General features: G+C 38.7%; 1 protein-coding gene across 2 annotated transcripts in view; it reads left to right on the top strand.

Moving 5' to 3' along the window:
* Positions 1–26,682, top strand: part of LOC124156620 (cleavage and polyadenylation specificity factor subunit 1) — a 153,741-nt gene that overhangs the window by 95,982 nt on the left and 31,077 nt on the right. For both annotated transcript variants that reach the window (XM_046531267.1, XM_046531266.1), the window contains 5 exons: positions 3,709–3,861; positions 8,415–8,600; positions 10,555–10,644; positions 12,923–13,081; positions 14,052–14,204. In XM_046531267.1, the coding sequence (XP_046387223.1) occupies positions 3,709–3,861; positions 8,415–8,600; positions 10,555–10,644; positions 12,923–13,081; positions 14,052–14,204 (741 nt within the window). The remainder of the gene's footprint in view (positions 1–3,708; positions 3,862–8,414; positions 8,601–10,554; positions 10,645–12,922; positions 13,082–14,051; positions 14,205–26,682) is intronic.

The following is a 26,682-nucleotide window of genomic DNA, read 5'->3' as shown; positions in this document are numbered from 1 at the left end:
ACAATGCCTTTCCAGTCAGGTATCTTTTCAGATTTACTTTAAAATTATTTACAGAAGACAAACTTCTCAATTTTTCTGGTAAAAGGTTATATAGTTTTGTACCCTTATGTAGAGGACCATTACTACTCCTTTTTGTTTTCCTGGGTAGCACATGTAAACAGTCTTTGGTTCTGGTCATATGTGAATGGAAGTCAGAATTTTTTGGGAGAGAATTTATACGTTTTTTTATGAATAGCATTAAGTTCAGAATATAAATGGATGTTAGAGTTAAAATTTTGTGTGCCTCAAAGTGAGGTCGACAGGATTCTCTATATTTTAGGTTTAGCATAATTCTTATAGCTTTCTTTTGCATAGTGAATACCTCAGTGCTATTGCCACTGTCACCCCATAAAATAATGCCATAAGAGATTAAGGATTGAAAATTAGCATAGTACACATATTTTAAAACACTCAAAGAAACACTTGATCGTAAATAGCGCAGTTGATACATAATATGTGACAGTTTGGTGGTTAAGATTTCGACATGTCTAGACCACTTCAAGGATTTGTCTAGTGTGATTCCAAGGAAAGAAATATTATTTACATAAGTTATTTCAGAGTTGAATAGTTCCACTGTTGGTGGCAATTTACAATTTAAGTTCATACATACAGTTTTTTCTAGGTTAACTGCCAACATACTATTTTTTAGCCACATTTGAATACTTTGAACTGTAGAGTTTACCTTAATCTGTAATTCTTGCGAATTTGGGGCTTGCAACAATATACTAGTGTCATCAGCGAATAAGATTGTTTTTGCTTCCTGGAGATATTCAGGAAGGTCGTTAATATACAAAGTGAACAATAACGGCCCTAGGATTGACCCTTGGGGTACACCATATTTGACTTTTTTCATAGTAGAGGAGCAATTATTTATATATTTTGTGTTTGAGTCCAAGTAAGAAATTTGGACAATTTGGTGTCTGTTAGTTAGGTAAGAATTTAACCAAGAATAAGCTACTCCTGTAATACCATAATTTAAGAGGCATTTCAACAATATGTCGTGGTTTACAGTATCAAATGCTTTTCTGAGATCAATGAACAACCCCACAGTTTGGTTATTTTTGTCGAGAGCATCAGTTGCATCATTTAGAAATTCAAACAAAGCATCAGTTGTTGACTTATTTTGTCGGAAGCCAAATTGGTATTTGGATAAACTTGCATTTTTATCTAAAAAACTTAAAAGTCGATTGTACATGACTTTTTCGAAAATCTTTGAAAAACCTGAAAGTAAACTTATGGGTCTGTAGTTATTACAATCCTTTTTGTCTCCTTTTTTAAAGAGGGGGTAGACTTTGCAAATCTTTAGCTGCTGAGGGAAAATACCTTCTGATATTGATAAGTTACACAAATAGGTGAGTGGGTTTACGATGAACGGGATAGAGTATTTAATAATCTTATCCGGGATGCCATCAAAGCCCGATGACATTTTGTTATGGAGGGAGAGGCCAATTTGTAAAATTTCCCTTGGAGTGGCTGGGTAAATAAAAGGTGCATTCTTATTTTTAGATGCTGGTTGCTTGTAATAGGGATCTTTTGTAGCATGATTGCTGCTTAATGTTTTGAGTATTTTCTCAGGGGTTTCAATAAAGTGATCATTAAAAACATTTGCCACGGTTAATGGGTTTGTTATCAAAGTGCCAGAGTGTAAAACACTCAAGTCCTCAGGTAAAGAGGCAGTATTTTTGTTACTCTCTTTCTTAATAATCGACCAGGCAGCCTTTGTAGCATTCCCTGAGTTTTTTATCAATTTATCATTGTAAGTAGATTTTGCTCTATGGATTATTTTCTTGTATTGTTTGACAAAACATTTATAAGCAGTCCTGTTTTGATCACTGCAACATTGCTTATATTTATTGTATAAGTCGCGTTTTACTTTGCTTAGGTGGACAATATCAGGTGTTATCCAACTATTAAGTCTTGTGTCAGAGATGCAGGCCCTACACTTTTTAGATTGAAAAGTTGTGTCAAATATGTATTGAAATCTGGATAGGAAAGCATCCATTTTAGCATCAAAGGAATCTGCTGTGAATACTTCACTCCATTGTTCGTTTTGCAGTGAAAGCCCAAAAAGATGGATGAGGTTATCATGGTAGCAACGTTTCTGAGACCATACAGTAGGATTTTTAAGAAGTTTAGAATCACAGTTTACTTCAGCTAAAATTGCTTTGTGGTCAGAGAAACCAGGTTCAAAAATGTCAATTTTTATATTTTTTTCAGGGATGTTTGTCATGATTTGGTCTATTGTGGATTGTTTATATTTTGCGATTCTAGTAGGGTTTTTGATGCATACATTAAGGTTAAAACAGTTTAAAACATTAACAAGTCTCATAGCAATATCACAGTCATCCTTTGCGAAGTTGATATTAAAATCACCACATAAAATGAAGTTAACACCACAAGTTTTTAACAAATTATCCAGTAACTCTGTGAGTGAGTTAATGAAAATGTTGATGTCACCAGCAGGGGATCTATATACACAAACAATTACGATGTTGAGGGGAGGAATTTTTACAATACAGAATTCAAAATGTTTATCAATGCTAGAGACATTTGTAAGAAAGATTGGCTTGTGTTCAATGCCATGTTTTACAAAAATGCATGTTCCACCATTTTTAAAACTCGACCTGCATGAGATATTACCAACAGAAAAACCAGGAATGCGGATGAAATCGACTTCCTTGGCGTTCAACCAGTGTTCAGTAATGCATAAGAGGTTAATTTGACCATGTTCTTTGTTAAATAATATTTCTAGATCATGCAGTTTGTTTCTCAGCGATTGCACATTGTGATAGTAGATGCTGAGTGAGCTACCTAGTCATGTTTCCGGGCGAGAGATAGTATTCTGACGAAATTTCGGCAAGAAAAAGTTTCCGTAGTAAACGTTCTTTGGCCAAAAGTCTCCTGACAATAAGTCACGGCCAACACACTCATCATTTACAGAAATATGAAACGAGGCGTATTCCCCTCTATTTACCTTTAACTGTTCAATTTCAATTGAAGCGTCGGTGATTTCGGGCTTTTCTTCTCCGATGTACTTCCGGACGTCTTCCGCTGTTGTATTCGAAGGAAGGTTCCAAATGTGAATGTGCACACGCTTTGGAATACCCATCAGAGAACCTTTTTTGGCAGAACAACCCACAGTTGGAGGAGGACGACGTTTGCGTTTATGGATCACTTGAGTGTAACCTTCGTCAGTTTTGTTGTTGCACTCGTCGATTGATTCAGATGCTGGACACTCAATACGCAATACCCCATAGTTTGTTTGATCTACACGTAACGCTTTTTTCTTTTTGTTATTTACCACTTCTTTTTTGCCGGAAACAGTCGTTGCTCCAAAACCAGCTTCATTTTTGTCGTTCACCCGATGCTTGGCAGCGTCACGAGAGGCCTCGATTTCATGATTTGCGTCACTATTAGAAACAGACCTTGTTGCTGCTGTGTCTGCAAAACTCACATAATCTCCATAAATTTGTTCAATAAATATTTTTAACCATCCTAAGTTATTTGTGAAATGATTTTAAGTGCAGTAACTTGTCAAATAAGTTAGCAAAGATACCCTTCATGTGATGAGGTCTGTATTATGTGTTCTGATTTTAATTGAATGACTTCTTTGTATGTACCTATAACCTGCGTAATTCACTGTATTTAATGCACAGTAATAATTTTCAGGTGTTCATCTGCGGTCCTCATCCTCACTGGCTATTTTTAACTTCCCGAGGAGAACTGAGAGCTCATCCAATGAGCATTGATGGCCCAATCACTTGCTTTGCCCCATTCCACAATGTTAACTGTCCTCAGGGATTCCTTTACTTCAACCAGAAGGTTAGTTGATCTATTGGATAATATTGTAAAGAGAAAAGTATTATTTATTACCTCCTTGAGCCCACTACCAAGGCCCGGTCATATCGATCATGGTATGGGTCTGCACTGTGGCCAGGTTTGCATTGCCCAGGATTTAAAGCCAGACCTCCCAAATTGGCAACAGTTGTTCTACCATTTGAACGGCCCAGGCATCTTCATCATGAGCAGAGGTTTGTTAGCTTTAGAAGGCGAGATGGTTGTTGCTGCCGGAAGACATGGAATGGCCCAGGGAAACATGTTTGTGCTCACAGCCCTCCAGTCCCAAACTGACAAAGGGCCATTTCCTTCTCAAATTATGTAGAGGCCATTGGGTCACCATCATTTCTTGAAAACGCACGCCTAATTTTGAAATGCCTTGAGTCAAGGAAGCTACAAGCTGTTAACTCATATTTATATTATATGGTAATTTTCATCTAAATATTTGTTACATGTCAATTTGCTCAAATTCATCATCATCATCACTGGTCAACAATCCTAGGATTGGTTTGACGCAGCTCTCCACTCAGTTCTCCTATCAGCTAATCTTTTCACACCTACGTATTTCTTCTCTTTCACATCTCTCTTTACTTGTTCCATATATTTTGTTCGGGGTCTTCCTTTTCTATTCTTGCCTTCCACTTGTCCTTCGACGATTGTCTTCATCAGGCCATCATGTCTCAAGATGTGGCCTATAAGGTTGTTCCGTCTTCTTATTAAGGTTTTCATGAGGCTTCTCTTCTCTCCTACCCTTCTTAGCACTTCCTCGTTACTAACTCGGTCGATCCATTTGATTTTCGTCATTCTTCTGTAGCACCACATTTCAAAGGCCTCTATCCTTGCTTTCTCCGCTGTGGTCATTGTCCATGCTTCACTTCCGTATAGGAGCATACTCCAGATGTAGGTTCTAATACATTGTTTCTTTACTTCCATATTTAAGTTTCCCGTTGTAAGCAGGTCTCTCTTTTGGTGGAATGCTCTCTTCGCCTGGGCTATTCTGCTGATAATTTCTTTCTTGCTTCTCCCATCACTAGTTATCTTGCTTCCCAAATAACAGAATTCATCCACCTCTATCAGTTTTTGCCTCCCTATTTTGATGTTGGTCTTGACTTCTTCTCTTCTGCTGCATACTAAGATCTTGGTTTTCTTCGTGCTTATTTTCAGTTGATATCTACTCATTACCCTACCCATATTAACCAGAATATTTTTCAAATCCTTCTCTGTTCCTGCTATAACGGCTATGTCATCGGCAAATTTTAGCATGCTAATTTTTTCTCCATGGATATTCACTCCCAATTCCTTTTCTTTGATTTCATTAATTGCTTTTTCAATGTAAACGTTGAAAATTACGGGTGACAATGTACAGCCTTGTCGCACTCCTTTCGTAATTCTTGCTTCTTCACAGCTGGGCCCTGATTTTATCACGGCTACTTGTTTTTGTATAAACTGAGGATGATTCTTCTGTCATTATAAAGAACCCCAATTTCCTTTAGGATTCCAAGCATTGTGCTCCAATCCACGTTGTCAAATGCTTTCTCTAAGTCCACAAACGCAGCGAATGTTGGCTTGTTCTTTTCCATTCTCTTCTCTATGAGCAGTCTTAGGGCCAATATTGCTTCCCTTGTGCCTTTGTTTTTTCTGAATCCAAATTAGTCCTCATCCAAGTACTCTTCTGCTTTTCGTTCTATTCTTCTATAGATGATCCTTGTCAGTATCTTTGATGCATGTGTAGTAAGGCTTATGGTCCTAAAATCTTCGCACTTCTCCGCTCTTTTCTTCTTAGGAATAGGGATTATAATGTTCCTCTCGAAATCCTTTGGTATCTCACCTGTCGTATACATTTCACTAATGATGTTGTATAGCTGGTTCAATGTCTTCTCTCCTGAATTTTTGATTAGTTCTGCAGGAATGTCATCAATGCCAGACGCTTTATTTATCCTGAGGTCTCTTACAGCCGCATCAAATTCCGATCTTAAAATTGGGGCTCCCATGTCATCGGCATCCACTTCCCTCTCGTTTTCGATAGCATTCGTTCTGAGGCGACTTCCTTTGTACAAATCTTCCAGATATTCCTTCCATCTCTTCCCTTTTTCTTTGTTTTCAATCAATAGTTCTCCGTTTTTGTCCCTAAGGGTATTACATCTTATGCCCCTTTCCTTAAAGTGGTTCCTCACTATCCTATAAGCGGCCTCTACTTTTCCATGTTTAAGATTGTTTTGCACGTCTTCGCAAATGCTTTTCATCCACGTTTCTCTAGCCTTCCGCGCTTTACGACATATTTCGTTCCTTATTCTCTTGCAACGATTCTGTCCTTCCTCTGTTTTCGCAGCCTTGTATTTTCTTCTTTCTTCAATGAGATCTAATACTTCCTTCGTGATCCATGGTTTTTTCATGACGACTCTTCTTTTACCAAAAACTTCCTCAGCTGCCGCCTGCAGACCACTTCTAATGGTTCTCCAACTCTCTTCCATTGGTTTATTGATCGTATCCTCCCCTATTTTATTTTCTACAGCCTCTTTAAAAGCCAGTTGATGCTGAACCTCCCTCAATTTTTCAACCTGCCATATGTGTTTCACGGCTTTCTTCAACTTTTTAAATTTAAGGTGGCATTTCATCATAACTAAGTTATGGTCATTATCGATATCTGCCCCTGGATAACTTTTGCGGTCCTTCACCTGGTTCCTGAATCTTTGTTTCACTAGAATGTAGTCGAATTGCTCAAATTATATGTAAATAATTAGTTATGAATTTAAATCCTTTTAATTGCCAATTAATAGCCATTTTGAATAAAGAAATTTTGATGCACATGTTGACACTTTCTGTCTGTATGTAAAAGAGAGTTGTGTGTAAGGATTTCAACATCAATTGTAAATACGCCCCAAGAGTAGTCCCCTCTGCCAAAGACCTTTTCAAGGCCAATAATCTCACCTATGTCGCGGATGGATGTGTATCTGATTGTGGGAGTGAATTTAGAATATTCTTGGTGTTTCTTCTTCTGGTAAATGATGGAAACCATTTGTTATGGATCCTTCCTCTGCTATCTCTTTTAAAATTGTTTTTATGGTTTGTAGCAGTTGCTACGATGATTGAAATTCTTATGAAGTTGCTGTAGAGGAGCATTTATTACCTCTTCATGATACCGACTGAATTGATAGTCGAGATGCTTGCTTGTATATTGGCGGAAAACTTGAACACCACGGCGGAACTTCCTCGAACATTCTGGACTTTCTCTGGATATAGACAGAAAAAATTCCAGCTGGTGCCGGGATTTGAATGTGGGCCATCCTATTGGGAGTCAAATGCCTATCCACCGGTCCAACTTTGTGTTTAATGCACCACAGGTTCTTTATCTTTAGGTCTTCTGTAAAAATCCTCATTTGCAATATATCTATCTCCCTTGTAAGCATAGTGGGTATTTCAATGTTGCGCCATGTCCTTAGTCAGCATGTTCGGCGAGCTAGTTGTCTCGTGTGAAAGCGGCGTGAATTTCACATTGTCTTACCGTGAATGGCGGCAGACAAAAAGTTGTTTCATCTGAAAGCGGCTTGTAGCACTGCCTGTATTTCACGCCGAAATGGCGCACCGTCGGGCCGGATTGCAATGGGCGGTGTGGAGAACAAAGGCCAAGCGACCTTGAGGCCGGACCTCATTGGATTCCCATCCGGCCGACAATCCGCCTCAAGGAATCGCCACACACTGTCAGTTATGCCTTCAGTCCGGGACTGTGCAGTCCAGACCTTGAGACCAAACTGAGCGTGTATGGTAGGCCTGAGAAAGTGCTGGCAGTTCTTCTCTGAGGACCATGCCTTTTCACCTCTAGTTGATGGAGCACAGTATCCCTAATTAATTGACCAGAGACTCTGTAGTGCCATCGATTGTAGTTTCATCAATCGGGTGCCTGTCATTGTGAATTTTGGGCTTGCCATTAATGCATGGGGTCCAGGGACGTGACTCATCTTCATGTTTCGTGGTCTGGGATGCTTTTCTTGATTACATGTGTGAATTTTCTCTTGTTTGCTCCTGTTAAATCTGTATTTAGTTTCATATGTAGTCCGTCTTCAGCGAGATGCACCATTTTTGTTTTCATAGGCTTCTGTATCCAGGATGACTGTTGCTTTTTCTTTGCCTTATGGTAGCAAAGGCGGTCCAAGGTCACGACTTAGACATTGAGAACCCCACTATCCTTGCTAGATAGAAATGTTTAAAAATGAGAAGTTTTAGTGAATTTTTATTAGAAATGAAGAGCCATAAACACAGTTTCAACTGGGATAACAAAGGATCAGTGGTGCATCGATTCCAGGAATTACATTGAGAAGAAGCACCATCTGGTTTATTCAGAATCCAATCCCACAATTAGATGTATGTGTGCTTACATGCAACGTAGGTGAGTTTATTAACCCTGATGAGGTCTCCAGCAGAAGAGAAGAAACGTTAGTTGTTCTTACAATTGATGCAAGGAAACTCAAAAATAACACTCTTTTACATGTGGGCACTACCCACTAAAGTATTAATGCTCTAACATTGTGTCTATGTTTCAGGCTGAACTTCGTATCTGTGTCTTACCCACTCATCTGTCTTATGACGCACCTTGGCCAGTTCGCAAAGTCCCTTTGAGATGTACCCCTCACTTTGTTACATATCACCTGGAAAGTAAAACTTACTGTGTTGTTACATCCCTTGCTGAGCCATCTAACAAAGTCTATAAATTCAATGGAGAGGATAAGGTAAGACCTTGATCATTTTTATTAAAATTGGCACAGCCATCTGTTAAATTTGACCGAAATTATTTTATGTGTAGAACGTATGGTCTATTTTTCCAACAGCTTCTGCTGCTCAAACGGTGTGATACATTGACTTATGTTGTGCTATGGATGTTTTATCTATATGTATATAACTTCATGCTATCAGTTGAAGGATTTCAATGAGTGGATTTTTCTTCTCAAATGGATTTACCAAAAAAGATTTCGCTGACCTTGGTATAACTTCTTATATAACTTGAGTTTTCAATTCAGTAAAATTTCGATGTTATGCCCTATGATTTTATGTCATGCCTAGATATTGTAGGGTGACACTCAAGTTTGGCTAGGAAGCAGAGTGCATTGCAATGGTGATTTTACTTCTTTTATTGATTTTACACAGTTTTTTTTCATTTTGCAGATCATAAATTCATCCCCTAATAGCCAAATGTTATTAAAATTATGCTGTTTTTATTTGATTTCTCACTGGATAACTTCACTCACAAAGAGAAAACTGTACTCAATTTGACGTAATATTTCACCAAGTTTCTCCTAGAAGTATGCGTGAATGCATATTGTTAAGTTTAATCAATTGAGTCATAACATTGGAGTCGCGTTGCAAAGCAAGATAGATTGATTCTGGTATCAGTGCTTTCCATTTCCAACCACGATCACTGACTATTGCTGATTAATCAGGAGAAGAGACCAAAAGCAGCTTTTCACTCATGCTTAGGAGTGTTGAAAGAAACATAATAACCTTTTGAGACTTTGATGTAAATGTCCAGCCTTTCTCCTTTGCCCAAGCTATGACTGGGCTCTTTGAATCTTTGGGGAGCCGGCCAGAGAATCAAGGAGGGCAAAATCCTGCCGGGAGTTGTGTGATTATTTTCTTTTATTCTCTGAGTTGAAAACTTGAATACAGGAATGGATGATATTACACCATAATAGTGAGTGTAAAATTGAGTCGTGTGAAATCTTTTTTTGGTTGAATAAGGCCAGGCCTGATCTTCAACAGCACCACCTTTCTGTCATGTTTGCACCCTAGGTCTAGGACTCTGCTGGAATCCAATCTTACAACAACTTCTCAGCTTTCTCACAGTATTTCTGCAACCTCTTTGATGTAAGTGCAGTTTGCTCTTGGCTCAAATTAGCCATAGAGGGATGTTGAAGAAGGAGGGTGGTGCAACTGCCGTCTATATGTGCCTACTTTTGGTTGGCAGGTGATCGACGGAGATGTAAAAATTAACTATTGATGCCCTTTTATGCAGTGATAACACCTTCAACTCCAAATTATGCAAAAATACAGCCTTCAAAAGAGCATTCCTCTCCAAAGAAGCGACCAATATTCACTTCCTGCTCAAATGAGCCACAAAACAAATTTTTGGTTCTCACCTCACTATGTAGAGATATATACTATGTGTATATGTCTGATTATTGGCAGTACATATTCTCTCCATGAAGGCAGGTTTTGAGCATTTTGCCAATCAACTTGTCTTCTTCCCATAGTGGACTTATTCAATTCAGAATGAGGCTCTCATTCGTCCCAGAAACTCTCTCCTCATGCTCCCCTCACGTACCTAATGCTGCCCTAACACTAATGCATATCCCTCATTTCTCAACACCCTCTGCATCCTCCTTTAAAATTTGCGTTACAAGAATGTCACTGTCAAAAGTATGACTTAAAATTCTACTTGTGCCTCACAGCACACTATCCTGTTGTTACATTGTTAACTCCTGAAAAATATTAAGTGTGTTAAAAAAATGCCTACCTATAAATGTGAAGTAAGGCCATTCTTAATGATTCATTTATATTATTCAATTAACAAATATTTAACATTATAATTTATGCTATTTATTTTGGGGTTATTGTGTAAAATTGACATGCCTTTTATGATTGAAAGTTGTCGTCATTTCCTTGTGATTATGAGGTCTTTTGTTTCAGGAATTGTCGGTGGAGGAAAGGGGGGAAAGGTTTCCGTATCCCCTGCAGGAGCGCTTCAGCGTGTTGCTCTTCTCTCCTGTCTCATGGGAGGTATGTATTCATATTTTCTCTTTTTTGGGGAATCTTCATGTGCAAAATTTATAGAGTAATGACTTTATTTGACAATTATAGAACATAAGTTGTTTAAATTATGTGTTTTTCTGTATGTGAATGAGTTCTTACCGCCCAATCTCTCTTCTAAATCAATTTAGCAAGATTTTGGAAATTGTTTTATATAATCGCCTTATATCATACTTGGAAAAATATAACCTGTTATCAACCTCACAGCATGGCTTTAGGAAGTCCAGATCTACCTCCACTGTCACTTACCATGTAATAAATAAAATATTGTTTGATCTAGACAACAGATTAGAATCCTTGGCTGTATACTTTTGACTTTTCCAAAACTTTTAACTTAGTAAACCATGAAATCCTCTTGTCAAAACTCGCAAGCTTCGGTGTAAGAGGAACGCCTTTTGACTGGATTAAGTCATACTTGAGTGGTAGGAAACAATGTGTCTCCCTTTATCGTGATGGGATTAGATTTGTCTCACCCACGAAAGATGTGAAGGCTGGTGTCCCACAGGGCTCAGTCTTGGCTCCAGTTTTATTCCTTTTGTACATTAACGATTTCCCGCATGTTTTCAACTCTGTATCTTGATGTGTATCTGTATCTTCCAGTGCTATACGCTGATGATACTAGGGCTTTGGTGCCTGCTGATTCCATTGACAACCTAATTTCTAAGTCGACTAATGTTGCTACTCTTCTGCATGAATGGTTCAACGGCAATTCCCTTAGTTTAAACGTGGATAAATCCAATTTAGTTTATTTTACCAACAAAAAAGAGCAAGCAAACATCACCATTAATATTGGTGGTAAACTAATACCGAGGAACACCATTTCTCGATGCCTAGGAATCAACATTGAAAGTAGACTATCTTGGGAGAGTCATATTCACAATCTACAGAATAAACTAAGTTCTGTGTGTTATCTAATCAGATCTATTCAGCATTCGGTTACTGTAGATGTGTTGTTAGCTGTCTATTATGGTGAATTTTACACCCATGTAATTTACAGTGTTCTTTTTTGGGGTTCCTCTCCAAAGGCCAGTGTCATATTTAAGGTACAGAAAAGAGCAGTTCAGCTCATCTGCAAGAAACCTTTCAATGTGCCTTGTCGCCCTCTTTTCAAAACACTCTGCATCTTGCCTCTTCCCTGTATGTATATATGTATGTAGATGTTGTAATCATACTTGCTAAGCTCAATATTGACACCTACAACAGGAATGATAGTTTTTATGGATATATGTAATACCAGAAATGCTACAAATCTGCACCAATTGTATGTGAGAACAAGGCATGCAGCACTAGGACAAAAAAATATGGGTCTTACACTCTACAACAAATTGCCTGGCGAAATAAATTTGAAGCAATCAATGTATTCAAAGGTGATCTGGTTCAATTCTTGAAAAGGAATGTTTTCTACTCTGTTGATGAATGTATGCAGCTATAACTACATTACATTACATTACTGTATTTATATGTATATAATATGGACATTTATATGTATAATATATGGACAATATTGATGTGTCCTATATTTGTATGCTAAACGAATTTGTGGGTCAAATAAATGATTACTATTATTATTAATATTCAGCTTATTAAAACCACTTGTCTGTTTCCACACACTTTTATTTACACCGACCATGGTTTCGGCAACTTGTGCCATTATCAAGGATAATGGTCCTTATGCCATTATCTAGGAACTTGATAATGGTGCAAGCTGCCGAAACACTGGTCGGTGTAAATAAAAGTGTGTGGAAACAGACAAGTGGTTTTAATAAGCTGAATATCAAAGATTTCCACCATATCATGCCGGACACTGTATCTTTTATTATTAATATATTGATAAGTTCCTGTCTTTTGGGTTCTCATAGTTTCCTGTTGGTAATTTGTTGTTTAATTATCCAATTCATTCACTGCCCATTCAAATTCAACTAATATCTGTACTTAGTTTCATGCCGACCCTTTCCTTGGACTCTATGCCAATGGCAGAGAGATGTTTTATGGATAATTGCATTTTTGTTAGTCATTTTGATTGATGTGAGTCATAAGCAGATATCCCTGGGAGGATTTGCATTCTGAATTGTAGTACAATTGTGTGCGACTGAATAGTGAATGTGTTGTAAATATTTTTTTGCTCATTTACTCCCTTGCTTTATTTCTTCCGCTCAATCTTGCGCCATCAAAAATTCACATCCATAATTATTACATATTACAAATGTACAAATTATTTGTTTTAACTGCTCTATCCTTATCCATTAAGGTTATCCCAAATACTAAAATGGATCTGGAAGAATGGGAACACGTCACATGCTTGAAAAATGTAAGTCTTGCGTATGAAGGAACGCGTTCTGGTCTTAAAGGATACATTGCATTGGGCACAAACTATAATTATGGTGAAGATGTGACCAGCCGTGGCAGGGTAGGTATTCTAATTTCATTTTTATTCGTTCTATGTATTTTCATTTCAGTTGGGTTTACTTTAGATCAAATAAACTGACATGACATGTGGGAAAGGTTCTTCTTTGTCATTGCCTCAGTGATGCATAGCTTTGGACTTTGAAATCTTTGTAAGAAATCTGAAGTGGATATTTTTCGTAATGAAATACCATTCCCTGGAGGTGTAATCCAATTGAAGACCCTGGTTCAGTAACAGTATATGTAAACTTCAGTCTTGTTGAGAAATCATAAGTTTAAGTTTGAATTTTAATTCATGAAGAACAGGCCTAAAGGAGGGCTAAAATATGAATTAAACTTGTTTTGGAGATGGGGCATATAGTACCAGAAATTTTCTTAAATATCTTCCATATGTAAATAAATTGTGCCTGGAAAAATGTAATATTTTACTCTGCTGTGATATGGAATTCATACAAGTTGTTGAAATACTTTTATTGAGTACCACTGATTGTTAAAAGTCAAATGAGAGTGTATTAGAATCATTTGTTGCCATTTATGGATTAGGTACTGAAATTAATATTGTTGTGGATTTCATAGTGTATTTTACACTATGTACATATATTCTTGTGGATACTATGTTTTGCAATAATTTTCAGGGTTTACTTTATGACCCGCTTCTCTCTCAGTACAGCAATCAAATTATGACATCCTTCATGGCCCTTAACGGCAGTGTGCTCTATGTTTTGCTATCCCATGCAGTGCTAAGTTCACTTCTCTGCTTTCAATAATTTTCTCATCTCTTTTGATGATGAAATTTAGCTTTTGACTTGAGTATTATTGCTTAGGCCCAGAGAATTTCAAATACATATGAGGTTTATGCAATCGGCTTATTCCACATGAGGCTATTTGCCCCTGGGTCTTCAGTTATGTGTAATGTGTTTTTTAAATTGTCTTTTTCGATATAGTTACTAAACTAATTAGTTGTTATTCTTCAGATTTTGATTTTTGACATCATTGAAGTGGTTCCTGAGCCCGGCCAGCCTCTTACAAAAAATCGTTTCAAAATGGTGTATTCTAAAGAACAAAAGGGCCCAGTGACTGCCATTACCCATGTTGTGGGATTTCTTGTATCTGCTGTGGGACAAAAGGTATTTGTTTTGCAATAAAAGTTCCATGTTAATAGTCAATTTATTCATAATTATCAACTTATCTCTATTTTCTCTAAAATTTCAGTGATCTAAGAACTTTTTGTAAAATTGTAGTAATAATAATTTATTTAATGTCTATGGCAATAGTTCATAGCAATCAAGAGCATAAAAAACTTCAAAGTCTCCCTGGTTACTTCTTGCACTTATCGTTAGTACTAGAGATGGGTCGAATAGCAGATTTCTCGAATTCGAATATCGAATTCGAATATTAAATCATTGCTCGAATATTCGAATACCTCGAATTTCGAATACCTCGAATACTAAATGATGAATTCTGGAATGTTTGACTCGGTTGCCTATGCAGCAGGCAACACAAGATTTTGGGGAGTAATTTTGATTTCCTTTAAATGATTCGAACAGGAATTTAGCTGATTAATGATTATTTTAATTTTATGGAGACAATTGGGCATATAATTAATTCAACTAACATCGCTTTACCCCCACTCCTGCTGCCAAGTGCTAGCTGACAATCTGAGGCATTTTGCAAAATACAAGCTCTTTTCCACCGGATTTTCTTCAATTATTTTCAGTCCATCTTTGGGAGTTCTCACGAGATAAGAAGATGAATTGGAATTGCTATCAGGGAGAAACCAAATATTCTGAGAAAATATCCCTTAGTCTGGGACTGTAACAATAAAGATTTATAGCACCACTCATAAATTGAAACTTGATATATGTTTTCGGAAAAAAATACCGCATCAACTTCCGAGAAGCTCTGCTGCTCATATCGAGTTTCGCCAGAATGCTAAGTCTCCGTCGTATTTTGATATTTATTTCTTTGCGTAAAATGCTTAAATAAACTCAGAAATACGTCATGTTTGGTCTTATTCTTTTTGAAATTACGCGCACATTACTAATATTTCAATTCAATAAAGGTGTAACATCAATTGACGAAAGTCATTCTTAGACACCTTTTGTGCTAATAGATGACTCATGCAGCGGTTGACCTCCACAGAAATAGGGAACTTCGAAGCTGGTAGGAAAAAAAAGGTCAGTGGGGGAGAAAAGGGAGGGCCCGAAACACGTTTCTATTGTTCTCGTGTAACTTGGTATTTTTTCGAAGCTAAGGTCTTCGTAATATGATCCCTGCGCGAGCTGTGACCTTTTTTTTATTTCTAAGAAGAGGAAAGCCTCAGAGGGGGGCGGGCTAGCGCTGAATGGAGAGGGATACCGGATCTTGGGAAATGCGCTAATGTAAGTATCCCACAGTACTCACACAGCAGTTGACCTCCAGAAATGGGGAACTTATAAGCAGGTAGCCAGAAAAAGGTCAGTGGGTGAGAAAAGGGGGGAGGGCGTGAAACACGTTTTTATTGTTCTCGTAACTCGATATTTTTTTCGAAGCAGGGGTCTTCGTAATGCAATCCCTGTGCGAGCTGGGACCTTTTGTTTGATTTTGGAGAAGAGGAAAGCTTCAGAGTGGGTGAGGCGAGTGCTGAATGGAGGGGGATAGCGGATCGTGGGAAATGCCCTAAGGTTGCTATCTCACGGCACTGAGGTTCTCCTGGTGGGGGGAATCGGGGATTTTCGGATTTTTTCACCCGACCATATTCGGTTCCCCTCGTAGAACTCTTTTCACCGCTAAAATCCACGAATTTGATGTACTTTGTCAACTTGCGTAAAACGGCGCTGCGAGCACTAAATGACTACAGTTCTCTACATTTTTCCAATTCAACTACCAACGACGTACGTGCGACAGTGTGTGACGCGAAATTCAAAGTATTCGAGGTATTCGAGACGGTACTTTTCGCATAACTATTCGAAACCTCGAATATCGAATACTTTCTATTATTCGAGGTATTCGAGTATTCGCGGATACTATTCGCACATCTCTAGTTAGTACATTAAAACCCAGTGTTAACTCAAGAAAAATAATCACTTAAAAATTAGCATTCTCATCAGTGAGGAAACCAAACATTTTGAAAGTTGACTATTTTCACCAATTACAGCTGGCTCCCGGTTATCCGGCTGCATTTCATCCAGGCATTTGCGGATTATCTGTGCATGAGTTCACGGTCCTTTGAAGTTGTCCACGATTTTTATAAAAATATAAAATCGTACGAAAAAGCAACAAGATATTTGCATTTTTTAAATACAATGCTACTCCGGGCTAATTGTTTCCATTAGAATCCCCTTCATAAAGTGGAATTGTTTCATCTATTTGCTGACACGGAATGTTTAATTGGACATCTGCTCTAGCATTGTAGACGACGATCAGTGGCGGAAAAAAACTCTTGATTAATTTTAGAAGATTCTTCAATGGTTGATAAAAGTAATGGTTGGTTGGATTATCTGTGTTTTCCAATTATTCGTGCCGCCTCTCCCCATCATTAGCCCCTTTTTAGTGTAATCGGGAGTGTACTGCATGTTCTGCCTTTTGCACATTCACCATTTGAGTTGACTCTTTAAGAGGAGGGATATTTTTCAAACACCTCAATGGTGTGTTTAAATGAGTAGAACTTAGTAACTCATGTGAAGAATTTAATACTGCTAGTAGCTTACACTAATTCTCTAGTATATTTAATTTTTTCTTGGAACAGGGGCTCTTATATATTTATATATAGCTGTAATGTGTTAAGTTCTCTCTCATTTTTGACTATTGAATGAAGTGCTACTTTCCTCTTTTGGTATTCATAATTTGGTTGGCTCTTGTGATATCGATTCCATGCAGCGTTGGTATATTTAAATGTAAGTTGTACAATAACACCTTAACACATTCAATGCGGGCCCGATTTTCATGAAAGTTGTCGGAATCGGCCGATAAAAGAAGAAAGAAAAATAGAGTGGTTTTCGTGCCATAACTTCCGTTCAAATACTGTTATTTTCAAACGGTGCACACGAGTTGAAAGAAGGAAGCATGCTGAAGGCCATGCACACGATCGGAAGACTCGGAAGTGGATATTAGTCACGTACGGAGGCGGAGAAAGGGCTCCCGGCCCGACCGGCGGAGAACGTCAATTGACGTGCTCCGCACTGAATGTGTTAACTGTTGAAGGCAGGGGTGTAGCAGTTAGGCTTCCTACTTCCCAAGTACAATTGCTAGAACCTTATAACAGAAGTGTAAGTCGCCATGGCCCTCCCGTCATCATCGCCCGGGGATTGATCGGGAAAATTGCACTGAAGAAGGGAAGAACTCATGTCGGCAACAATCACACTTTCTTCTTACTTCAGTCGCGTTCACACGCCGACTGTCCCATGGAGCCGTCACCTTCCTCGTCAGCATTTCCACATCTATTGGGTCGGGTGCGCAGGAAGATCCCTTTCACAGTGTTGCCTTACGCTGTAGGTGGTTAGGAATGTGGGAACGAAGAGGAAGAAGTGCTGAGTTTGGATGGGAATGGAAATGAAGTAAGGAAGATGACAGGCACCTCTTACATCCACTCCCCCCAAAAATTGAAAATTTACAGACATGGAAATTTTAAATACAATCAGGTCAAAATAGTGAGTTCTTTAAACATAACAAGAAAAATCAAATCAAAACAAAGCACATCCAATGAAACCAGCACAAACAATTTCGTCCCCTTTTGTCATCACGGTCACATTGCACCCATCGAGACGTATCAATAAAACATGGATCATGTCTTATCACACCATTTTTAATCCTAACCAATATTTTAAACTATTACACACTTTCAAAATCACACTAAAAAAATCTAAGAACACAAACAATGAGAACAAACAACCACCTTATTTTCTGCCGTGATCAATGGTGACCCTAGCTCGACCTTAGTAGATTTAATTATTGATTAGCAGTACTACCCATTCAAATGTAACATAGAAAAAAAAGTGATTGACTTCCTTATAATGCAAAGCTCTCCTGCCTCGGAGCACACCAATCCATTATTAGCCTCATCTAAGTATCATTATCCTCACCATCGCTTGCCCCATCATCTTTCTCCTGATTAATCACTACGCGTACATTCCAAGCATTGATGGCCATAGTACAAGTGGACTTCTCGCCCAACCCATGGCACTTCCCTTAATACCAGTATGTTTCCAATATATCAGCCCCAAAACTACTATTAGCAGTACCCCTGGGCCATCAAGGATCAAGATATGATAGGTATTTCCCGTTGATGAATTTCTTTGCACCCGCTCAATCAAATCGCCTAATCCAACCATCATTGGCCCCTTTTCAACTTAATCTATTCCGAGGACTATTATAATTAGCGATCTTCCAGCATCAACCCATTCTCATCTAAATCTTTTTCTCACTAAATCCACCAAGGTTTCTGATTCCTCTTTTATAAGACTCCACTCTATTACAAAACTCTCCCCTCAAATAATACCCTACGAACCTATTCAGCTTCTTTTTATCAATTCCAAAAGCTCAATTACAATTTCAACAATTCATTCAACAACATTCAAAGTCAACAATTAAATAACATTTACAAACAATAACAATTATACATTTAACATTCTCCTTTGAATCTTCCCCATATCAAAATATATAGCTAACACCCACATTTTATCAGTAATCACCACGTCTTGTGCCCTGTCGAACACCACTGCACTCTCTACTGGAACCACATCTTGCCCACCCACAGAGTCCATAAATAAGCACAAAACACACGTTACCAAAAATTTACACTCTATTGCTGCTCCTATCCATATCACGGTGGTGCTGGATTTCCCTTGCGCAGGAAGTAGCGGGGGGGGGGGGGAAGGGGGCATTGGGAGGGGGTGGCGGAGAGTATGGGATGAACGTGCTCACGAGGGAAGAAGATAAGGAGTATGCTGAGGCAGGGGTGGGGAATGTCATCTGGAAACCATGTGTCTACTTCTTCACCCACAACAGTGACAGGGCCTTGCTCATTATCAGCAAGGTCCTCTCACTTTCTCTCGGCAGCCTCCCCTCCACCCTCCCTCTCCTCGCAGATGGGCATATCTTGCAGTGGATGCTCACTGCTAGGGATAGGGGACTTAGGTGACGAGCAGTCTAGCCCTTCCGATAAGGAAAGAGACCTAGAATCCTCTCCCTCGACCCCAGCTCTGATGAAATTCCCGAAATATGAGGAGAGATCCCAGAAAGGAGATTCATTCTCAGTTCCTTCAAAGGCGGGAGGCACCGTTTGCTTTCTTGGCGTCCCCCTTTGTCTCTCACTGGCAGCACCTGCAATTGCAGGAGAAGGAAGACGAAGATGGCAGGGATGGGGCTTTATTCTATTTTTATGTACAACTAGCGTCCTATGAGGGAGTTGCAGCATTACATTTACGGGAGGAAGAACCTTAACAACGCTGTATGGCCCCTTCCATGTATACATCCTCCCCTTTCCCTTGGATCCCACCCCCTTGAATTGCTGTTTCTGCACCCGCTCATTGTTTCTGGCACACTTTCGCCACATCACTCGAACTCTATCCTGTAACTGCTCCACTTGAGCGTTGCACGCATCTCTCAGAGGTCTCTTCACACACTCAAGCGGCGAGTTCATTTCGTAACCAAATATTGTTTCATGAGGGCTGAAGGCCGTGGAAGTGTGTATGCTGCTATTGTATGTAGCTACGGCATAGCCTTACCAATCATCCCAATTATCGTTTTTACCATTCACATAATGGGATAGAACCTGTGCTATCGTTCAGTGCACCCCCTCTATCCATCCGTTGCACTCAGGTCTGTAAGGGGAGAAACACAATTTGGTCACACCTAGCAACTTACATACACCCCTAAATAAGTCCGACATGAAATTACTCCCTTTGTTGGTTAGAACCTTGTCAGGGACACCGAATCTTAAGATCCACTCCTTCACAAGTGCAACGGAAATCACCTCTGCTGTCTGATTTGGCAAAGGGACCATCAGATACCTAGAAAAATGATCTAAAATTGACAGTATGAACTTGTTTCCCTTGAGACCCTTCTCGGTTTGGGGCAACGGGCCAACTACATCAAGAGCGATACAATCAAAGGGTCTATCGGTGGCCGGGAGTGCTTGTAATGGAGCCTTACACTTCCCATACGGACTTCTCTGATTACACAACACACAGTTTTTCACATATGCCTTGCAATCTCTTCCCAAGTGCGGTCACCAATAGGGTTTCGTCGATCTGACCCCAGGTGTCCCGCGAGGGCGTAATCATGGCAGTGTCTCAAAATGTCAGTCCTTACACTCTCAGGGACAGCTATCACTCCTCCCCACGAGCCGAGTTTAAAAAGGATACCGTCCACAACCTCAAATCCTGCCTTGCCTGCCCATTCCGCACACTCTACGTCATTCTCTTGCACACTTCCTATATCGACACTCGGTGTTCATTTAAATTGCACTACCTCGTAGTCATATTCAGAAAGTCTTAAGAGTCTATCGCATCAACCGGCTACTCGGGTCACGCAGGCCAAATAGCCACTTGAGGGCCGCATGGTCACTAACTATCTTAACACTTTCGCGCCGGGCTCCTTCACGTGAAGTTGCTTTTGGCTGTACGAAGGCTTTGAGCATTTCTTTTTCGCCCTGTACGGAGTTTTTTCTCGGCAAGGAATCGTCCAGGTAGTCGCTCCTTCCACTTAATGACCTTTTCTAGCGGGGTGCCAGACCCTTTCCTCGGCAACTGGGCAAATATAATCCTCGACCCTTTTCCCGCAGGCAGCCCATCGCGGCGTACTTTTGCAGTCAGTTTATTGTTACTAGTTCGATTTTAATTTTTTTTAATTCTTACTACTGCATTAAATGTCAGTTCATCAATGTATACCTTTCATTTTGCAATGTCTATAGAACTTTTAAACGAAGTTCTACGGTTGTTTTTAGGGTTTTCAGCAAAAGGGCATTAGATCATAGACCAAAAAATACCGTATAAGCGTGTGTAAGAGGCGCACCCCTATTTTGAGTATCGAAGCTATAAAGAAAAAAATTTTGCGGCATTTTTTTAATACTATCGCGCGGTGTTGCAGACGTATATTCGATAACTGTCAAAATTCCAGTGCCAATATAATTTTCAGTTGCAATAATCCTCATATTAGCATCTGAAGATGATTTTTTGGAAAATCAGGTCCTCAGCATAATGGAAATTACTCGGCAAGACAGATATTGACTATTAACCGGGTATGTCCTTCAAAACTACGCATTTCTCTACGTTTGATAAGCGATTACTATATGCAGTAAAAATGCCGCGGGATGCCCACTCGTGGCAGTAAATTTAGTGCGCCCTCCGGAGCGAAAAACCCTGCGCGATCATCCATGTTCACCTCTGGGGTACCGACGTGACGGCGCGATGCTTACAAGAAAAGCAAAGAGGAGCATTTTAAAAATACGTCACTAAGGGAGAAACTCCCCTGCCTGCCGCTTGTTTTTGACCTAGGGTTTCAGATGACTGACTCTCACTGGAAACCAAGGCCACTCAGTTCCCCTTAGACTTGCGACCGGTGAAGGGGAGGGGGGAAGATAAGAAGTTTGTGTAAGAGGCGCACCCTCATTTTCAGCTGCAATTTCTGGGAAAAACGCCTCTTACACGTGCTTATACGGTACTTTAAAGGGAATGAAATCTTTCAATGTTCCTGGCATTCTTCTAGGTATTTACGATTTATGATATTAACATATTTTATATCCATGATGCCCAAATCCACACTCCTCATTCGCGTCTGCTCTCCACGAGTTCTCTGAAAACATGGGAATGAAATATTTCGTATTTTTTTAGAAGAATATTTTCCCGAAAAATTCTCATAAAACTACTTGAATCAAACAAATTTGTTGTTTGAAATTGCAAAATTATATTTATAAAGCAATTTCACTTAGATAAATATAAATTCATATTACGCACGAAATAAGAAAAAATACAAAACTCTGTTTCTAGAGTCACTATCCTCGTCTTCATTATCACTTCTGGTGAGTATTTCCAGGATCGATTGATCCGTAATTAGCCTGGACATTTTCCCAGTGCAAGGAAATTCCCGTCCAGCAAATTTGCCTAGTGCTCCACTCGTCCAAGTAACTCTGAACACGTCGAGAACGTATTCAAAACTAACAAAAGCTCTAAGGAACCATCGAAAGGCACTTCAAGAAAAAAATCCTGGCTGTATAATAGGGTGGTGCGAAAAAACTCAAGTTACAAATTTAGTGTCGTAATAGCGCGGAAAAGTTGCGATACGTTAGTACAAGAAAAACAAAAAAAGAATTATTAAAATCGGACGTCATCTTCCGATCCCGCAAAGCACCTGAAAAAATGACAAAAATGAAAAAAATTGTTTTTTTTTTGTTGTAAAAAAAATTAAATAAACTTTATATTTTTTAACGCTATCGCTAAAAATGATTACAAATAGTGTAGATTATTAGTAATACATACATATACATGGCTTTAAACAGTTATATCCGATCGCGCAAGATCATTAAAAATGTATAAAAATTGCAAATTAGCAGATTTTTCAGAGTTATGTAATAATTACTTATGACAAATTTTAGTGAAGTTTTAGTTAATCCAGTAGATCAAAAAGAGACATTATAGCTGACCACTAGACTTGAAAGGCAAAATTGTGCTTTAAAAAGGCAGCATGTTAACCCTGTTGAAATCGAGAGTGAAGATGTTGAGGTTTTAAATGACGCCACACAAAATTTAACAATCAAGGAGCAATTTGATGACTTTGAAGATTAAATGCCTAGTACATCCAAGAAAATTTGTCACCACGGCAAATGAGGGTAAAATTACAAACTACAGCTTTGCATTGTGATTGTGACCGTGCAGCTGCTGTTATAGAATCAAGTGCACTTGAAGACATTGGTGTTATAACTGAAGGAGATTCTTCAAGTTCATTGAATGATGTGATATTAGAAGGGAAAGGAGAAATACTAAAAGCGATTTACAGTAAATCCAGAGGGGTAAAATTACAAACTACAGCTTTGCATTGTGATTGCAAATTGATTTAGGAGAACTACACGGGTAATACTTGGAGGGAAGGATAGACGATACCCTAGTCATAGAAATTATTGATTCGAAGGAGTACCGCTGGACAGTTAAAGAGGAACACCATTCCCTAATAAAAGAACCGTCCTCTGTGTATGTAAGTCATGTTTATCCAAGCTCGGGGTCTGCTAAAGACATTTGGCCTTCATATTATCTCATTTCTCTGATCAAGGAGTATCGTTGAAGTACTTAGATTTAGTTTGCTGTGATGGCACAACACCAACATTGGATAGAAAGGTGGCACTATGAGAGAGATCGAAGAACTGCAGTGGGCAGTTTGATTACTTCATTTCATTGAATTACTTTTCCCCCATCTTTTTCAGTATTTGGATTGTGAATTAACTGGCCAAAAATCTTTAAGTGGGAATTCTAAAACTGAATGATTATGGAAAGCTTCCAATACTACATTTCCAAATAATTGAATATGAAATTCTACAAGTAGATAGATAAATTTTGAGCAAGGGCCAAAGATACCTTATTAACATAAGTCAAGCAATTATTTGTGGTGACTTTCCAAATGACTTAGCAAACCGTGATCCAGGACCATTTTCACATGCTAGATGGCTTACCTATCCAAATCGAGTTCTCCGACTTTACATAAGTACCGAAAACCCCTCAGATGCTTTTAAAGACGTAGTTACTTTTATTTTAAATCTTGCATGCCTGTTCGTGTGTACAGAGCAATAGAAACCTCTTGATTCTTGACTTAAGATTAAAATAAAGTAGTTTTCCCGGTTATTGAACGGAACTCTTACTTTGCTCACCCAGAGAACGTATTGATGGCGATGTTTTTTTTATTATAGAAGGCACATTAGAGAGCAAGGGCTAAAAAGAGTATTAAAAGCCATAGAATTAACCAAAAGGCAAACCCATCGGAAACTTAATTACTCCTACCATGGACTTCAAAGCAACTGAATATATAGAATTGATTGACCGGAATATAGTAAAACTATCTTCTCCACCTCTTCTTCGGAGAATGACCAATGAAGAAATAGCTTCCTTCATTGAATCAGGCGATAAAATAGATTGGGATATTAAATCTTCCCATGTCACACGCAAGCAGTGGAGCCGTGAGTGAAATTGGTAACAGAGGCATCCCTTAAGCTTTTTGGTTATCTATCCAGAGATGGATTTATTAGGGCTATATTCAAATCAAGGTCCAATATGTCAGACTTCACCACCAAATCGTAGCATAAAGTAGTGTTCAAAAACTAAAAGCTAAAAGTAGGACAAAAAATGTAAATATTGTAAGTAGCACTAACCCTCATTGGTTGGATTGAGGGAAGGGTGTGGGTGGAACCCGAAGTAAGGCCACCTCCCCCCGAAGAGTTCTGGGATATTTAAATATTATTAAATCATATCTTAATAAAGGAAGAGCTGCATAATCAAACATGTACATTAGACTAAAATATTACCTCAAGTAATTATTACACAACTGAAAAATCGGCTAATTTGCAATTTTTATACATTTTTAATGATCTTGCGCGATCAGATATAACTGTTTAAAGCCATGTATATGTATATATTACTAATAAACTATACTATTTGTAATCATTTTTAGCAATAGCGTTAAAAAATATAAAGTTTTTTTTAATTTTTTGTACAACCAAAAAAACAATTTTTTTCATTTTTGTCATTTTTTCAGGTGCTTTGCGGGATCGGAAGATGACGTCCGATTTTAATAATTCTTTTTTTGTTTTTCTTGTACTAACGTATCGCAACTTTTCCGCGCTAATACGACACTGAATTTGCAACTTGACTTTTTTCGCACCACCCTACTGTATAATTCCAAGAAAAAATGTAATTCCACCGAAACATCATTTGAAACACAATCCTTGCAGGAGTAGGAAAGGGAATGCATACAGAACATTTATGGTTAAATTTGAATACACGCCAAGAAAATTTTGAAAAGAAAATGAGTTATTCCGAGAAGAGTGAGGTTATCATCTTCCACATACATATTTCAGTAGGAGGATACTTGCACCAATATACTCTTGGGTGTGCCAGTTGGAGGGTAATAAGTTTTTCCAAGAAAACGTTAATGCGCTAATGTGTCCCGAAATAAGCCCATGAGGTGCACCTGGCAGACCACCTTAATGGATCCTGACCAGAGAGCCAAGATATGAAAGTAATTACCTGGGTAGAGCAGTTCTCTTTCCATTCATGGTATGGGCTGCATTGCACAGCAGGGTTCTATACAAACCATCCATTGTATAGGTGGTGGAATGTGAACAGAGAGTTAACGGCTATATTTGAATACACGTCAAGAAATTTTTTAAAAGAAAATGAGTTATTCCGAGAAGATTGAGGTTATTTTCTTCTACAAATTTAAAGGAGGCTACTTGCACCAATCTACTCTTAGATGTGCCAGTTGGAGGGTAATAAGTTTTTCCAAGAAAACATTAATGCGCTAATGTGTCCCGAAGTAAGCCTGTGAGGTGTACAGGGCAGACCACCTAAATTTAACCTGACCAGAGAACCAAGGTATGAGAGTAATTACCTGGGTAGAGCGGTGCTCTTTCCTGCAATGGTATGGAATGCTTCTCACAACATGTGTCTACGTAAAACATTCCTTATTTGTACATTAAATTTACGAATTTTTAGGATATGCATTCATTAGTATTCATAGCGAAATTAATTTATAATACGTTTGCATTCAAAGGTTGATGAGAGGTTATTAAAAATAGTTGCTGTAATTTCGGCTCACGACAAAGAACTGAGAGAATCATATTTTATTACATTACGAGGGCTTTTTTCATTGGAGTTAAATTGGATATTTTATCGAATTTCACCGCAAGTGTATACTTAAAATGTGGCAAACAGAGTAACATATATCTTTAGATGTAAATCATTACAATATCGCTCCTATAAATTCGCTAGTAATTTTTAAAAATAACAACTAAACATCTAACCTTAGTGTCTCCAAAATTTGTTCTAGGTGATGATAAACTCCGTTAATATGAACGCTAGAGTTCCGTTTAAAATTTGAAACCGATCAGCAAAACATCCAGAATGTAATTCTTGGCATTGATTTTCAAAAAATGCAACATTTACGTTTTTAGTTATTCCACCTTATAAACAAATAAGTGACCATGAGCGCCTTCCTTGAGTGGGTCACTAAGTGCCGGAATGGGCCGAGATAATCCCCTCGGGGACAATAGGAAAGGGTCGAACCTCTCGCGCCGAGGGACCCTAATAGCGGTTGGGACCCACTTGGCATGTTTGACGGCGAAACCGTGAAAACCCGGCCTTCATCCTTTAGCATCGGAAAATTCAGGTCGTGAAATCACGCCCTGCGTAGGTAAAAGGTTAAATTTTCGCCCGTACAAGTAGCGTCAGTGTTGCGCTACAGCAAACACGCCACTGCACAGTTCTTTTTCGGTCACCGAATAATTTATTTCGGTGGAATTCAGCTGTTATGATGCATAGGCAATTGGATGTTCTTTCATGTCGATCTCCTGAGAAAGCACTTCCCCTATTGCGAAGTTAGACACATCGGTTGAAATAATAAAAGGTTTGTTGAAATCTGAAATCT

Source organism: Ischnura elegans, chromosome 3, assembly GCF_921293095.1.
Source record: "Ischnura elegans chromosome 3, ioIscEleg1.1, whole genome shotgun sequence".
In the NCBI taxonomy this organism is placed as follows: domain Eukaryota; kingdom Metazoa; phylum Arthropoda; class Insecta; order Odonata; family Coenagrionidae; genus Ischnura; species Ischnura elegans.
The sequence above is the reverse complement of the archived record's forward strand: the minus strand, read 5'-3'. Positions and strand labels throughout refer to the sequence as shown.